At 44.3% G+C, this 17,813-nt stretch overlaps 1 protein-coding gene across 1 annotated transcript in view; it reads right to left on the reverse strand.

Annotated features, from left to right (window-relative positions):
• Window positions 1-17,813, reverse strand: part of LOC121554930 (low-density lipoprotein receptor-related protein 1B-like) — a 331,365-nt gene that overhangs the window by 159,676 nt on the left and 153,876 nt on the right. The window contains exons 32-35 of the mRNA XM_041868634.2: window positions 15,416-15,542; window positions 15,116-15,267; window positions 3,993-4,117; window positions 3,402-3,776 (exon numbers count right to left, since the gene is read on the reverse strand). Coding sequence (XP_041724568.2) covers window positions 3,402-3,776; window positions 3,993-4,117; window positions 15,116-15,267; window positions 15,416-15,542 — 779 coding nt within the window. The remainder of the gene's footprint in view (window positions 1-3,401; window positions 3,777-3,992; window positions 4,118-15,115; window positions 15,268-15,415; window positions 15,543-17,813) is intronic.

Raw genomic sequence — 17,813 nt, forward strand, 5'->3', positions numbered from 1 at the left:
ACACTTTCACCCAGTTCTCCTCTGAATCATTCAGATGTTCATTGGCAAACTTCAGATGGGCCTGTATATGTGCTTCCTTGAGTAGGGGGACCTTGCGGGCGCTGCAGGATTTCAGTCCTTCACGGCGTAGTGTGTTACCAATGGTTTCTTGGTGACTATGGTCCCAGCTGCCTTGAGATCATTGACAAGATCCTCCCGTGTAGATCTGGGCTGATTCCTCACCGTTCTCATGATCATTGCAACTCCACGAGGTGAGATCTTGCATGGAGCCCCAGGCCGAGGGAGATTGACAGTTATTTTGTGTTTCTTCCATTTGCGAATAATTGTCACCTTCTCACCAAGCTGCTTGGTGATGGTCTTGTAGCCCATTCCAGCCTTGTGTAGGTCTACAATCTTGTCCCTGACATCCTTGGAGAGCTCTTTGGTCTTGGCCATGGTGGAGAGTTTGGAATTTGATTAAGAGTGTGCTCCTAATCTCAGCTCGTTACCTGTATAAAAGACACCTGGGAGCCAGAAATCTTTCTGATTGAGAGGGGTCAAATACTTATTTCCCTCATTAAAATGCAAATCAATTTATAAAAATTTTGACATGTTTTTCAGGATTTTGTTGTTGTTATTCTGTCTCTCACTGTTCAAATAAACCTACCATTAAAATTATAGACTGATCATTTCTTTGTCAGTGGGCAAACGTACAAAATCAGCAGGGGATCAAATACTTTTTTCCCTCACTGTATGTAAACTTCCGACTTCAGCTGTAAAGGTGCCCATTTGGGGATCTGATAGTATTTCTGATTGGCTTAATGCACCACCACTAATGAGCTGTTGAGCTTCTCAAAGTAATGTTTTCTTCACCTCAAACAGCAAGCAAACAAATTCTGTTTTTACATCCATTGAGATTGACAATAGTTCCTCAATGTATTTGAAAAATCTTTACTGCTCTCGATAGCCTTTTGATAACCACTCAGCGTGAAAGGGAAAAATGCAATGCTCTGATCCAGTGGAAACGTCACTGATTACTTCTTATCCCTTGCACAAATAGCCTGCAGCTTTGTCTGTCCCATAATAGCACGGGAAACTCTGAGGGCCCAGAATATTTTAGACAATGTTGCAAGTTTGTTAGCACAAGCTTCGGGCCCAAGTTAATAGTTGATACAATGTTTCAAGTTCATTGCAGACAGGCCATGTGTAGCCAATGTGTCTTATAAGATATTTTTATCCTGATATTTTCTACCTGCAGGCTGCAATGTTTTTATTTGTTGGCTTTATAGGCTATTTTTACATAGTTGGCAATGGCAATAGAAGTTACTTATTAGGTTTTTATCATTTTCATTTAGATTTGGATATAATTTTTATTAACCATATGACAATGATTTTGAGATACGAAGATGTTATTAAAAGAAACTGTTCCACGAAAATGTGCATCTGAAAACCATAACTGGCACACAGATCGGTAGAAATGGTAAGATAAATTGGCATTCCACATGAGAAAGGTTGCAGACTCCTAGTGTAGCCTATTACCCGCAACTTCAGGAGAGTAATGGTAGAATCTGTGAAAGCCAGTAGGAGGAGAGAAGGATGGTTGGGACAAGTAAATATTTTTTTATTCTGGTTATCTTGATCTCTGGCTCCCTCTTGAGTCATTTGTGTCTGATTTGATTAAACAATGCCCTTAAAGCATCAGACAAGCTCAATGCATATATAGTTGATTTTATTAAAACACATAGGGTGTATCTTTCTATGAAAAAATACACGTTTTAAAACGTAGACCAATCGATTGGTCGAAAGAAGATAATATTTTTTTACTCGGGGACTGCCCTATAACAAGCTAAGCTAAAGTAAATGCAATGGATGTTTCAGCGCTAAATAAATCACCAACTCTACACCTGAACAGGCTAGGCATGGTTGGAGGTCTACCAATTACACAAAGAGGTGCAGAGAAGGATATCAAACACATACACCAACTTGACATCTGCCAGCCACATAGCTTTTTTTCTTTAGATGTCAGTGCTTCTTTTCAAAATGATAATTGCTCCTCTTGGTCAAAGCCAAAATAACTTAAGTCTATTTCCAGTCATCCCATCTGTCTCTGTCAATTTTGCCAACAGCAGAACATGAGGATGTGGATCAGTGGACTGCTGCTGTTCTCCCAGAGTGTGAGTGGTGATGCTGTTCTCCCAGAGTGTGAGGGGTGAGTGAGTGACATGAGCTCAGAGGAGACTTCAGAAAGAGGCAAAAGATACTAACTGTGCAGAACAGAGGCTTTCCCTGCTCATCTGCCTCAACTCAGCTTATCTAGCCAAGATTGACAGGGAGAACAGATGCAACGGCTCTGCTGCCTCTCCTCCTGCCATCTAGAATGACTGACTGACTGGCAGGCTAAAAAAAGGTCCAAGTGTTTTGTGTTTCACATTCTATGTGTATTTATTAAATTCATGCCAAATAGAGATAGTTTGAATTTATCTTTGTTAGATGCCAATTTCACAAGCCCCCATGTGTCCTATCAACTTCCTTAATCCCTAAATACTGAGGCTTATTTTATGCAGACACTGTTCCTTGCAATACTGCTACCCATAGCTAGCTAATCTTATAGCGAATGCTGCAAATGCTGCTTTGCTGGCCAGAGTGGTCAATATACTGTATCACTCTCTCAGGCCACTTATTTCTGTTTTGGTGAAAATGTGGTGAAAATGAGAGCTGGGTAATTTTCTCCATTAATAGTAAGACCTAAAAACCATCGTAAGCATCTTATTTGACAGTTAAATTGTTCCCATTTAGGGCAAGAATAATAGAGGTGGCCATTACAATGCTCTACAGATGTAGGATCTTAATTTGAGCCAGTTTGCTACAGCAGGAAAATTATCCTGCAGCAACAGTACATGTGAATTATTATGTGGATTATAGTGGTTGATACATTTTTCATAAGGGAAAATCAAGTCTGAAATTTCTAAGTGGATATTACAAACTTCAGAAGCATTTTTAAACCTCAAATACACTACACGTTTAAAATGTTCTCCATTGCAGGAAAGTTATTTTGCAACAGGGTGATCAAATTAAGATCCTACATCTGTATACTTGATGTAGTATGCATTGAAGCCACACAATACATCCAAGGACCCAGCCACTTTATTATCTACAAATGGCTTTTCACAAATGGTTGCTAAGAGACAGGAGAGGCTGGCTGCAGACCCTAATTTCACATCATAGGTTATCTCATTGACTTGGCACCCTGCATTACAACGGGATCAAGATTTAGAGGAAAATAAATGAATGTATGTACTAGAAAGTAAAATAATAAAACATGAATTAATTTTTCTGTCAGGCATAAATGTATACGAAGGCACTTGTAAATAAACAAACTCAAAAACATCAAATCAAAACATAAAAAGTAAAGCAGAACTAACTTTTGGCTATGATTGATCGTCCAGTCCAGTCGTCATTAATCATCTGGATATTCCCAAAATGGATGTCGCTGAAGAAGATGCGATTGGTACCTCCTGCGGTTTTCTGGCGGTAATCAAAGGTCAGGGCTATGACGTTTTTGAAGTAGGCGGGCCTCTCGAAGGGCTGGACAGGCGAGTTGAGGTCGCTCTCGTCTGTGAGGTGGACGCTCTTCAGTATGGTCCTCTCAGAGTAGAGCAGATAGCCCTCGTATCGCTCGCAGGCAAAGCCGTCCTCAGCCAGGTGGCCATGGGCACAGGAACAGGTCCTACGCCCACTGCCCAGGTGGAAGCAGAGCTGCTGACAGCCTCCGTTGCTCCTGGCACATGGGTTGGTACCTGGGTTGGCAGAAAAAAACACTGTGTTCAAGGCAAATTCTACCTAAGATTACTTTACCCTCATTAATTGTATTGTACATGCACTGCCTATAGCTACGGTTGATCTTTCCCTTGTACTAGATGGCACCCAGTTGATTTTGACCAATGCATTTAACAACGCTACTGATGATGGTGATGGGTGAGAATCAATAAAGAGCATTAAGTTGAAACCTCAACCTTTCTCCCGCCCTCTATTAAATACTGTCACATCCTTCAGGTTGACCCCCAGACCACTCCTCATGGTCACTGCCTCGCTGGCATCACTCTTGAAGCCTCGTCTGATGGAACCGTTGGAGTGAGCTCTGAGGACAGAAAGAGAGAGACGTTTTGAAAAGTCATCAATGACACACATTTTTTATTCTTCTTTGCTTCTTAAAAAGTACTTTCGGACAAGATACCCCCCATCGGTATCCAACTAGATGGATTCTCCATTCACTGGGTGGACAGGACAGTGGAGTCAGGGAAACCGAGGGGGGGAGGGGTTTGCCTCTACATCAACAGTAATTGGTGTGTTAACTCCAGCGCGTTGGAAGTGTCAACCCACTGTTCACCCGTCTTGGAATACTTGAAGGTCAAATGCAGACCCTTCTACCTCCCGAGGGAGTTTTCAGCTGTTATCGTGACTGTTGTATACATTCCACCTCAGGACAGGAAAAATAACAAGCTGGCACTTAACGGACCTTACAAGGCTATAAACAAGCAAGAAAACCTACATCCAGAGGCTGCCTTTCTAGTTGCCGGCAATTTTTATTCTGCGTCACTAAGACACGTGGTGCCCAACTTCCATCAACACGTTTCCAATGCCAATAGGGGCGATAAAGTCCTAGACCACTGTTATTCTACCCACAAGCAAGCGTACAAGGCCCTCCCTTGCTATTAGGCAAATCAGATCATGACTCCGCACTCCTGCTTCCTGTTTACAAGCAGAAACTCAAATAGGAAGCACCCGTGACTCGCTCCATTGAGAAATGGTCACCAGAATCAGAGATTATGCTACAGGACTGCTTTGCTAGCGCTGATTGGAATATGTTTAGAAACTCTGCCGATAACATTGATGAGCAAACCACCTCGTCACCAGCTTCATTAGAAAATGTATCGGCGATGTTGTCCCACGGTGAGGGTTCGCTGGTTCCCCAATTAAAAGCTCACGATTAACACCGAGGTTGGCGCTAAACTAAAGGACAGGGCTACCGCACACAGAGCTATCGTAGGCAACCTTGAGGCTACAGCCGAGGACAGGAATAAGTACAAGAAGTCCTACTATGACCTCCGCAGCGTCATCAAACGAGCAAAAGGACAATATAGGTGGAATCATATTACACAGGATCCGCCGCCCTTCCGCATGAGGCAGGGGCTACAGTCCATTACGGATTACAAAGGGAGACCCAACCATGATCTGCCCAACAATGCCTCTCTACCAGACGAACTCAATGCATTTTGCATACCGCCCATATAGATCCGTAGAGGTCGCAATCTCTCCACACTGCCGTCACCCACCTCTCCCTCAACATCAGTAATACCAAGGAGTTGTCGTTGGATGTGGCAGGGCTAACAAACTATTATGGACTACAAAGGGAAATCACACCGCGAGCTGCCCAGTGACGTGAGCCTACCAGATGAGCTAAATGCCTGTTATGCTCACTTCGAGGCAAGCAACACTGAAGCATGCATGAGAGCACCAGCTTTTCCGGACGACTGTGTGATCAGGCTCTCCGTAACCGATGTGAGCAAGACCTTTAAACAGTTCAACATTCACAAGGCCGCGGGGCCAGACGGATTACCAGGACATGTACTCAGAGCATGCGCGGACCAATTGGCAAGTGTCTTCACTGACATTTTCAACCTCTCCCTGACCGAGTCTGTGATACCCACGTTTCAAGCAGACCACCATAGTCCCTGTGCCCAAGAATGTGAAGGTGACCTGCCTAAATGACTACCGCCTCGTAGCAGTCATGTCGGTAGCCATGAAGGGCTTTGAAAGGCTGGTCATGGCTCACATCAATACCATCATCCCGGAAACCATAGATCCACTCCAATTCGTCTACCGCCCCTACAGATCCACAGATGACGCAATCTCAATCGCACTCCACACTTCCCTTTCCCACATGGACAAAAGGAACACCTATGTGAGAATGCTGTTCATTGACAACAGCTCAGCGTTCAACACCATAGTGCCCACAAAGCTCATCGCTAAGCTAAGCATCCTAGGACTAAACACCTCCCTCTGCAACTGGATCCTGGACTTCCTGATGGTCCGCCCACAGGTGGTAAGGGTAGGCAACAACACATCTGCCACGCTGATCCTCAACACGGGGGCCCATCAGGGGTCCGTGCTTAGTCCCCTCCTGTACTCCCTATTCACCCATGACTGCGTGGCCAAGTACGACTCCAACACCATCATTAAGTTTGCTGACGACACAACAGTGGTAGGCCTGATCACCGACAACGATGAGACAGTCTATAGGGAGGAGGTCAGAGACCTGGCAGTGTGGTGCCAGGACAACATACTCTCCCTCCATGTGAGCAAGACAAAGGAGATAATCGTTGACTACAGGAAAAGGAGGGCTGAACAGGCCTCCATTAACATTGACGGGCTGTAGTGGAGCGTTTCGAGAGTTTCAAGTTCCTTGGTGTCCACATCACCAAGACAGTCGTGAAGAGGGCACGACAACATATTTTCCCCCTCAGGAGACTGAAAAGATTTGGCATGGGTCCCCAGATTCTCAAAAAGTTCTACAGCTGCACCATCGAGAGCATCCTGACCGGTTGCATCACCGCCTGGCATGGCAACTGCTTAGCATCCGACTGTAAGGCCCAAAAAATGGTCAAAGACTCCAGTCACCCAATGGCCACCCGGACTATTTACATTGACCCCCCTCCCCCTTTGTTTTTACACTGCTGCTACTCACTGTTTATTATCTATGCATAGTCACTTTACCCCAACCTACATGTACAAACTACCTCGACTAACCTGTACCCCCGCACATTGACTCGGTACCGGTACCCCCTGTATATAGCCTCGTTATTGTTATGTCATTTTTTTGTGTTACTTTAAATTTTTTACTTTATTTAGAAAATATTTTGAACTGAATTGTTGGTTAAGGGCTTGTAAGTAAGCATTTCACGGTAAGGTCTACACCTGTTGTATTCGGCGCATGTGACAAATAACATTTGATTTGATTTGAGTTGATCGTGGACTACAGGAAACGGGGGTGGGTGTGCACGAGAGCTTCAAGTTCCTCTGTGTCCAATTCATTAAAGAGTTAAAAATGGTCCAAACACACGCACACAGTCGTGATGAAGGCGCAACAGCACCTCTTCCCCCTCAGGAGGTTGAAAAAGTTTGGCATGGACCCTCAAATTCTCAAATACTTCTGCAGCTGTACCATTGAGAGTCTGAATGAGTGAGATTGTTGATCCAGAGAGTTTTTGGCAGCGATTACAGCCTTGAGTGTTCCGCCCTCAACTTCCGGACTTGTCTCCGCGCTGTTGTGCACTTTGTTGCTACTTGGCTATCTGCCAAACTCTTCGGTTTTTACTTTTAATACATTTACTAACGTCTTCGTTTTCTTTCCCTCGCTCGACTTTTTTCATTCAACTTTTTCACCCCTGACGCTTTATCTGGACATGGTTCTACAGGACCTCCACCAGCTGAAAAAGCTAAGTAGTAACATTAACACTATGCCATCTAATTGCAATTGCTGTACTCATAATACACAGGAGAACTATCGCCTAATGGTGAGGATAGCCGTGTTGCAAGCACAGCTTCAGATGCAATCGTTAGGCAAGAGCAATTTAAGTGTAGGAAAGGATGAAACAGCGTCTGTGCCACTAGTAAGTACAGATAGTAGTATAAATTCCCCCGCACAGTCCCTGCAGCCAGACAATTTTCTCAAGACTTCTGGAAAGAAATGATGTCGGCATGCTCAACCGGTGTCGCTCATTCAGCCAACAGAAACTTTCAACCAGTTCTCCCCACTGTGCAACTAGTCGGAGTCAGAGGCCGAGCCTTCTCAGGTCTCTCCTCCACCCGTTATGGGGTCTGAGCCGCCGAAGCCTCCCACCATTAGCTCTGACAAATTGAAAACCCTAGTCATTGGCGACTCCATTACCCGCAATATTAGACTTAAGAATAATCATCCAGCGATCATACACTGTTAACCAGGGGGCAGGGCTACTGACGTAAAGGCTAATCTGATGGTGCTGGCTAAGGCTAAAACTGGCCAGTGTAGAGAGTATAGGGATATTGTTATCCACGTCGGCACCAATGTTAGGATGAAACAGTCAGAGGTCACCAAGCGCAACATAGCTTCAGGGTGTAAATCAGCTAGAAAGATGTGTCGGCATCGAGTAATTGTCTCTGGCCCCCTCCCAGTTAGGGGGAGTGATGAGCTCTACAGCAGAGTCTCACAACTCAATCGCTGGTTGAAAACTGTTTTCTGCCCCTCCCAAAATATAGAACTTGTAGATAATTGGCCCTCTTTCTGGGACTCACCCACAAACAGGACCAAGCCTGGCCTGCTGAGGATGACGGACTCCATCCTAGATGGAGGTGTGCTCTCATCTTATCTACCAACATAGACAGGGCTCTAACTCCTCTAGCTCCACAATGAGATAGGGTGCAGGCAACAGGCTGTTAGCCAGCCTGCCAGCTTAGTGGAGTCTGCTACTAGCACAGTCGGTGTAGTCAGCTCAGCTATCCCCATTGAGACCGTGTCTGTGCCTTGATCTAGGTTGAGCAAAACAAAACATGGCAGTGTTTGCCTTAGCAATCTCACTGGAATAAAGACCTCCTCCATTCCTGTCATTATTAAAAGAGATTGTGATATCTCACATCTCAAAATAGGGTTACTTAATGTTAGATCACTAACTTCCAAGGCAGTCATAGTCAATGAACTAGTCACTGATCATAATCTTAATGTGATCGGCCTGACTGAAACATGGCTCAAGCCTGATGAATTTACTGTGTTAAACGAGGCCACTCCTCCTGGTTACACTAGTGACCATATTTTAAAAAAATATTACAAAATGACAGCGTTTTCATCTTTTGAGCTTCTAGTCATGAATTCTATGCAGCCTACTCAATCACTTTGTATAGCTACTGTTTACAGGCCTCCTGGGCCGTATACAGTGTTCCTCACGGAGTTCCCTGAATTCCTATCGGACCTTGTAGTCATGGCAGATAATATTCTAATTTCTGGTGACTTTAATATTCACATGGAAAAGTCCACAGACCCACTCCAAAAGGCTTTCGGCTCCATCATCGACTCAGTTGGTTTTGTTCAACATGTCTCCGGGCCTACTCATTGCCACAGTCATACCCTGGATCTAGTTTTGTCCCGTGGAATAAATATTGTGGATATAAATGTCTTTCCTCATAATCCTGGACTATCGGACCACCATTTTAATATGTTTACAATCGCAAACAAATAATCTGCTCAGACCCCAACCAAGGATCATCAAAAGCCGTGTACAAAAATTGGTTAACCACTTAACTGAGTCGCACTCCTAAAAACAAAAAACATTTGTCACAAGAAATTTGCTTCCTAGTATACAGGAAATATCCGAGCCCTGAAGCAAGCTTCCAGAAAATTGGAACGGAAATGATACTCCACCAAACTGGAAGTCTTCTGAATACGTTGGAAAGACAGTACCCCGCAATATCAAAGAGCCCTCATTGCTGCTCGATCATCCTATTTTTCCAACCTAATTGAGGAGAATTAGAACAATCTCAAATGTATTTTTGATACTGTCGCAAAGCTAACTAAAAAGCGGCATTCCATTCAATAAGAGAGGATAGCTTTCACTTCAGCAGTGATAAATTCATGAACTTCTTCAATGAAAAAAATCATGATCATTAGAAAGCAAATTACGGACTCTTCCTTGAACCTGCGTATTTCTCCAAAGCTCAGTTGTCCCGAGTCTGCACAGAACTGCCAGGACCTCAGATCAATGGAGACCCTCAAGTTTTTTAATCCTGTATCTCTTGACACATTCATGAAAATAGTCATGGCCTCTAAACCGTCAAGCTGCATACTGCACCCTATTCCAACTAACTACTGAAAGAGCTACTTCCTGTGCTTGGCCCTCCTATGTTGAACATAATAAATGGCTCCCTATCCACCGGATGTGTACCAAACTCAATAAAAGTGGCAGTAATAAAGCCTCTCTTGAAAAAGCCAAACCTTGACCCGGAAAATGTAAAAAACGATCGGCCTATACTGAATCTCCCATTCCTCTAAATTTTTTTGGGAAAAGCTGTTGCGCAGCAACTCACTGCCTTCCTGAAGACAAATAATGTAAATGAAATACTTCAGTCTGGTTTTAGACCCCATCATAGCACTGAGACCGCACTCATGAGAAGGTGGTAAATTACCTTTTAATGGCGCCAGACCCAGGCTCTGCATCTGTCCTCCTGCTCCTATACCTTAGTGCTGCTTTTGACACCATCGATCACCACATTCTTTTGGAGAGATTAGAAACCCTAATTGGTCTACACGGACAAGTTCTTGCCTGGTTTAGATCTTATCTGTCGGAAAGATATCAGTTCGTCTCTGTGGATGGTTTGTCCTCTGACAAATCAATTGTACGTTTCGGCGTTCCTCAAGGTTCCATTCTTACTAGTGCTCTTCCATGCCGTCCCTAGGAGGGGTGCGTCACTTAGTCACAGACGTGATCTTCCTGTCCGGTTTTGCGCCCCCTTGGGCTCGTGCGATGGAGGAGATCTTCGTGGGCTATACTCAGCCTTGTCTCAGGTTAGTAAGTTGGTGGTCTGTTGATATCTCTCTAGTGGTGTGGGGGCTGTGCTTTGGCAAAGTAGGTGGGTTATATCCTGACTGGTTGGCCCTGTCCGGGGGTCTCGTCGGACGGGGCCACAGTGTCCCCCGACTCACCCGTCTCAGTCTCCAGTATCTATGCTGGAATAGTCTATGTGCCGGGGGGCTAGGGTCAGTCTGTTATATCTGGTGTAATTCTCCTGTCTTATCTGGTGTCCTGTGTGAATTTAAGTATGCTCCTTCTAATTCTCTCTCCCTCCCATCCCGGAGGACCTGAGCCCTAGGATCATGCCTCAGGACTACCTGGCCTGATGACTCCTGGCTGTCCCCAGTCCACCTGGCCGTGCTGCTGTTCCAGTTTCAACTGTTCTGCCTGCAGCTAGGGAACCCTGACTTGTTCACCGGACGTGCTACCTTGTCCCGGAACTGCTGTTTTCGACTCTCTCTCTACCGCACCTGCTTTCTCGACCTCTGAATGCTCGGCTATGAAAAGCCAACTGACATTTACTCCTGAGGTACTGACCTGTTGCACCCTCTACAACCACTGTGATTATTATTTGACCCTTCTGGTCATCTATGAATGTTTGAACATCTTGCAGAACAATCTGGCCTTAAATGGTCATGTACTCTTATAATCTCCACCTTGCACAGCCAGAAGAGGACTGACCACCCCTCAGAGCCTGGTTCCTCTCTAGGTTTCTTCCTTCGTAGGGAGTTTCTCCTAGCCACCGTGCTTCTACATCTGCTTTGCTTGCTGTTTGAGGTTTTAGGCTGGGTTTCTGTATAGCACTTTGTGACATCTGCTGATGTAAAAATGGCTTTATAAATACATTTGATTGATTGATTTTCAATGGCTGCATTGGTGCCTGGTATGGCAATAGCACCGCCCTTGATCACATGGCGCTACAGAGGGTGTTGCAGACAGCCCAGTACATCACTGGGGCTGAGCTCCCTGCCATCCAGGACATCTATATCAGGCGGTGTGGTAGGAAGGTCCGGAAAATCATTAAAGACTCCAACCACCCAAGCCATAGAGTATTCTCTCTGCTTCCGCATGGCAAGCGGTACCGGTGCATCAAGTCTATCACCAACAGGCTCTTGAACAGCTTCTATCCCCAAGCAATAAGACTTATAAATAGCTAACAAAATAGCTACACAGACTATCTGAGTTAACCTTGTATCTTTATTTACCTTTTAATAGTCTCTATGCACACTCACAGGGCCCTACACACACACAAACACACACACACACACACATATAAAATGCACATTCATTTATACTGACTCTACACACACACACACACACACTCACATACAAGCTGCTGCTACTCTGTTTATCTTATATCCTGTTGCCTACTCACCTTACCCCTATACATATCAATATGGTATTGGAACTGACCCTGTATATACAGTGCCTTGTAAAGTATTCATCCCCCATGGCGTTTTTCCTAATTTGTTGCATTACAGCCTGTAATTTACATTTTTATTTGGATTTCATGTAATGGACATACACAAAATAGTCAAAATTGGTGAAGTGAAATGAAAAAAATAACTTGTTTCAGAAAATTCAAAAAAATAAATAACGGAATAAGTGGTGTGTGCATATGTATTCACCCCCTTTACTATGAAGACCATAATTAAGATGTGGTGCAACCAATTACCTTCAGAAGTCACATAATTAGTTAAATAAAGTCCACCTGTGTGCAATCTAAGAGTCACATGATCTGTCACATGATCTAAGTATATGTACACCTGTTCTGAAAGGCCCCAGAGTCTGCAACACCACTAAGCAAGGGGCACCACCAAGCAAACAACACCATGAAGATCAAGGAGCTCTCCAAACAGGTCAGGGACAAAGTTGTGGAGAAGTACAGATCAGGGTTGGGTTATAAAAAAATATCTGAAACTTTGAACATCCCACGGAGCACCATTAAATCCATTATTAAAAAATGGAAAGAATATGGCACCACAATAAACCTGCCAAGAGAGGGCCGCCCACCAAAACTCACAGAGCAGGCAAGGAGGGCATTAATCAGAAAGGCAACAAAGAGACCAAAGATAACCCTGAAGGAGCTGCAAAGCTCTACAGCGGAGATTGGAGTATCTGTCCATAGGACCACTTTAAGCTGTACACTCCACAAAGCTGGGCTTTACGGAAGAGTGGCCAAAAAAAAGCCATTGCTTACAGAAAAAAATAAGCAAACAAGTTTGGTGTTCGCCATTGTGGGAGACTCCCCAAACATATGGACGGGGCTGTAGTGGAACAGGTTGAGAGCTTCAAGTTCCTTGGTGTCCACATCACCAACGAACTATCATGGTCCAAGCACACCAAGACAGTCGTGAAGAGGGCACGACAAAGCCTATTCCCCCTCAGGAGACTAAAAAGATTTGGCATGGGTCCTCAGATCCTCAAAAAATTCTACAGCTGCACCATCGAGAGCATCCTGACTGGTTGCATCACCGCCTGGTATGGCAACTGCTTGGCCTCTGACCGCAAGGCACTACAGAGGGTAGTGCGTACGGCCCAGTACATCACTGGGGCAAAGCTCCCTGCCATCCAAGACCTCTATACCAGGCGGTGTCAGAGGAAGGCCCTCAAAATTGTCAAAGACTCCAGCCACCCTAGTCATAGACTGTTCTCTCTGCTACCGACACGGCAAGCGGTACCGGAGTGCCAAGTCTAGGTCCAAAAGACTTCTCAACAGCTTCTACCCACAAGCCATAAGACTCCTGAACAGCTAATCATGGCTACCCGGACTATTTGCACTGCCCCCCACCCCATCCTTTTTACGCTGCTGCTACTCTGTTAAGTATTTATGCATAGTCACTTTAACTCTACCCACATGTACATATTACCTCAACTACCTCAACTAGCCGGTGCCCCCCGCACATTGACTCTGCACCGTTACCCCCCTGTATATATAGCCTCCCTACTGTCACTTTATTTTACTTCTGCTCTTTGTTTTTCTCAACACTTTTTTTTTTTTTTTTTTTTTTGTTTTATTCTTACTTTTTTTGTTTAAAATAAACGCACTGTTGGTTAAGGGCTGTAAGTAAGCATTTCACTGTAATGTCTGCACTTGTTGTATTCGGCGCATGTGACCAATAAAATTTGATTTGATTTGATTTGAGAAGGTACTCTGGTCAGATGAGACTAAAATTGAGCTTTTTGTCCATCAAGGAAAACGCTATGTCTGCCGCAAACCCAACACCTCTCATCACCCCCACAGTGAAGCATGGTGGTGGCAGCATCATGCTGTGGGGATGTTTTTTATCGGCAGGGACTGGGAAACTGGTCAGAATTGAAGGAATGATGGATGGCGCTAAATACAGGGAAATTATTGAGGGAAACCTGTTTCAGTCTTCCAGAGATTTGAGACTGGGACGGAGGTTCACCTTCCAGCAGGACAATAACCCTAAGCATACTGCTAAAGCAACACTCGAGTCGTTTGAGGGGAAACATTTAAATGTCTTGGAATGCCCTGTGTCGCTCAGTTGGTAGAGCATGGCGTTTGCAACGCCAGGGTTGTGGGTTCGATTCCCACGGGGGGCCAGTATGAAAAATGTATGCACTCACTAACTGTGAGTCGATCTGGATAAGAGCATCTGCTAAATGACTAAAATGTCAAATGTAATGGCCTAGTCAATTGAGAATCTGTGGTATGACTTAAAGATTGCTGTACACCAGCGGAACCCATCCAACTTGAAGGAGCTGGAGCAGTTTTGCCTTGAAGAATGGGCAAAAATCCCAGTGGCTAGATGTGCCAAGCTTATAGAGACATACCCCAAGAGACTTGCAGCTATAATTGCTGCAAAGGTGGCTCTACAAAGTATTGACTTCGGGGGTGTGAATAGTTATGCACGCTCAAGATTTCAGTTTTTTTGTCTGATTTCTTGATTGTTTCACAACAAAACATATTTAGTATCTTCAAAGTGGTAGGCATGTTGTGTAAATCAAATCATACAACCCCCCCCAAAATCAATTTTAATTCCAGGTTGTAAGGCAACAAAATAGGAAAAATGCCAAGGGGGTGAATACTTTCGCAAACCACTAGTATACTTACTTACTTACTTACTTATTCTGTTCTTCATATTTCTTCTTATTTCTAATATGTTATTTTTTTTGTATTACATAGTTATTGATTATCGCATTGTTGGGTTTTGAGTTTTCCAGAAAGGCATTTCACTGTACTTGTGCTTGTGACATTAAAACTTTTAACTTTTCTAAATGACAGAAAATTAAAAAAGGCTGTCAAATGTTTTTTAAAACAATGGACATTTATCATAAAGAAAATAATCAAGCAAGCATGAAATAACTCAAGCCAACTGGTTTGACAAAAGGCAAAGGGATCTTCCCTTGATAATGACATTGAGGTACGCTATACATTTACATAAAGAGATGGTGGCCCTAATCATGTAAAAATACTCCCCTGAGGATCTCCCCACTGAGACCTCTGAGATTAAGGGTTAGAGGATCGGACTTTGCAGCCCACTCTGTGTGCATTTAAGGAAATAATAAATTACCTGTCAGACCAGTAGATGTAAGCTCCAAACACGGCCACGGAGAACAGGTCTACGTTGGCCACTGACAGTACAATCTCCCTGCTCTCACCCGTCTCAAGGTTGATCCTCTCTATCTTGTCGGTGCGGGCGTCACACCAGTATAATCTATTTTCCTGCAAAGTTATGGGGGTAAATTGGGTACATTTTATCCACACAAAGAAGGATGAGGATAGGATGCTGTTATGAAACTGCTTTAGGATGGGGTGGATGGATAAGTGCAAATATGACATTGATGGATCAGGAGGATGTCCAGTACTGTACCTCATAGTCTATGGAGATCCCGTTGGGCCAGCCGATGCCAGTGTTGACCAGGGTGACCTGATCAGACCCATCTAGACGGGCTCTCCCTATGCAGGGGCTCTGGCCCCACTCTGTCCAGAACAGATACCTGCCAGAGAGAGGGAGGGAGGGGGAGAGAGGGAGGGAGGGAGGGGGAGAGAGGGAGGGATGGAGGGAGGGAGGGAGGGGAGGGGGGTGGGGAGCAAGATATTGTAAATACAACCATTTATGTTTACTTATTTTCCCTGTTGTACTATAACCATTTGCACATCGTTACAACACTGTACATTCCCATAATTTGACATGTGTCTCTATTCATTTGAAACTTTTATGAGTGTAATGTTTACAGTTAATTTTTGATTGTTTATTTCACTTTTGTTTATTATATATTTCATTTGCTTTGCCAATAAAGCACTTTGAATTGAATCGAATTGAGAGAGAGAGAGAGCGAGAGCGAGAGCGAGAGCGAGAGCGAGAGCGAGAGCGAGAGCGAGAGCGAGAGCGAGAGCGAGAGAGAGAGAGGTAAACTGTAATATTATTGACATCTAACTGCTTGGACAACAGGAACAGATCTGAAAGGATACACAAAATGTCTGATCTAATCTGATAAGGAGGTTATCAGAAGCAATGCAACTGAAATCACATAGTTTTACAATGTGGGTCTAGAGAGGATACTTTGGTGTTACAGCCCTCTGTTTTCATAAAATGGTTGAAATGTGAGCCTGTCATGGGCCTCCAGCTGTTCTTTCACGCAGTGTCAACAGTCGATCTCGAACGTTTAGTGGCAAACTGAAACAAATCATACTGTGACTGCACACAACACCTACAACTGCTAAACAACTTCACATAGGTCAGGCATGACAACAAACATCACTGCAGGAGCTAGGAGCACATCTGAGCGTGTTTCTACTGGTCTGAGCATGTTTCTACTGGTCTGTTTCTACTGATTTCCTCCTAGAATGTATTTATATTTTGTATAAATAAATAAATATATATATACAAAAGTATGTGAATTCGGCTATTTCAGCCACACCCATTGCTGACAAGTGTATAAAATCGAGCACACGGCCATGCAATCTCCATAGACAAACATTGGCAGTAGAATAGCCTTACTGAAGAGCTCAGTGACTTTCAATGATGCCACCTTTCCAACAAGTCAGTTTGTAAAATTTCTACCCTGCTAGAGCTGCCCCGGTCAACTGTAAGTGCTGTTATTTGTGAAGTGGAATCTTCTAGGAGCAACAACGGCTCAGCCGCAAAGTGGTAGGCAACACAAGCTCACAGAATGGGACCGCCGAGTGCTGAAGCACGTAAAAATCATCTGTCCTCGGTGGCAACACTCACTACCAAGTTCCTAACTGCCTCTGGAAACAATTTCAGCAAAATAATTATTATTGGGTTTCCATGGCCGAGCAGCCTAAGATCACCATGCACAATGCCAAGCGTCGGCTGGAGTGGTGTAAAGCTTGCCGCCATTGGACTCTGGAGCAGTGGAAACGCGTTGTCTGGAGTGATGAATCAGGCTTCACCATCTGGCAGTCCGACAGACGAATCTGGGTTTGGCGGATGCCAGGAGAATGCTACCTGCCAGAATGCATAGTGCCAACTGTACAGTTTGGTGGATGAGCAATAATGATCTGGGGCTGTTTGTCATGGTTCGGGCTAGGCCCCTTAGTTCCAGTGAAGGGAAATCTTAACGCTGCAGCATACAATGACATTCTAGACGATTCTGCACTTCCAACTTTGTGGCAACAGTTTGGGGAAGGCCCTTTCCTGTTTCAGCATGGACATTCCCCACTGCACAAAGCAAGGTCCATACAGAAATGTTTTATCGAGATCGGTGTGGAAGAACTTGACTGGTCTGCACAGAGTCCTGACCTGTACCCCATCGAACACCTTTGGGATTAATTGGAACGCCGATTGCGAGCCTAATCACCCAACATCAGTGCCCGACATCACTAATGCTCTTGTAGCTGAATGGAAGCAAGTCCCCAAAGCAATGTTCCTACATCTAGTGGAAAGCCTTCCCAGAAGAGTGGAGGCTGTTATAGCAGCAAAGGGGGGACCAACTCCATATTAATGCCCATGATTTTGGAATGAGATGTTCGAAGAGCAGGTGTCCACATACGTTTGGTCATGTAGTGTATATAATTTATATATGCTCATTTACTGCATTTCTACACAATTTAAAAACTCTAAAATACTATTTGGAGAAGAGCAAAAACAAGCGAAATTGACTACAGCCATTATCACCCTGCTGCTGTAGCATCATTCACCTAAGTTAATAGGGGACTTAACGTTTAACAAACACGTCATACAATAATTAGCTGCCTGCTACGTACTAGCTCAGCACCGGGTTTAAAACTCTAGCTTAGTTTCA

Source organism: Coregonus clupeaformis, chromosome 40 (genome assembly GCF_020615455.1).
Source record: "Coregonus clupeaformis isolate EN_2021a chromosome 40, ASM2061545v1, whole genome shotgun sequence".
NCBI lineage: Eukaryota > Metazoa > Chordata > Actinopteri > Salmoniformes > Salmonidae > Coregonus > Coregonus clupeaformis.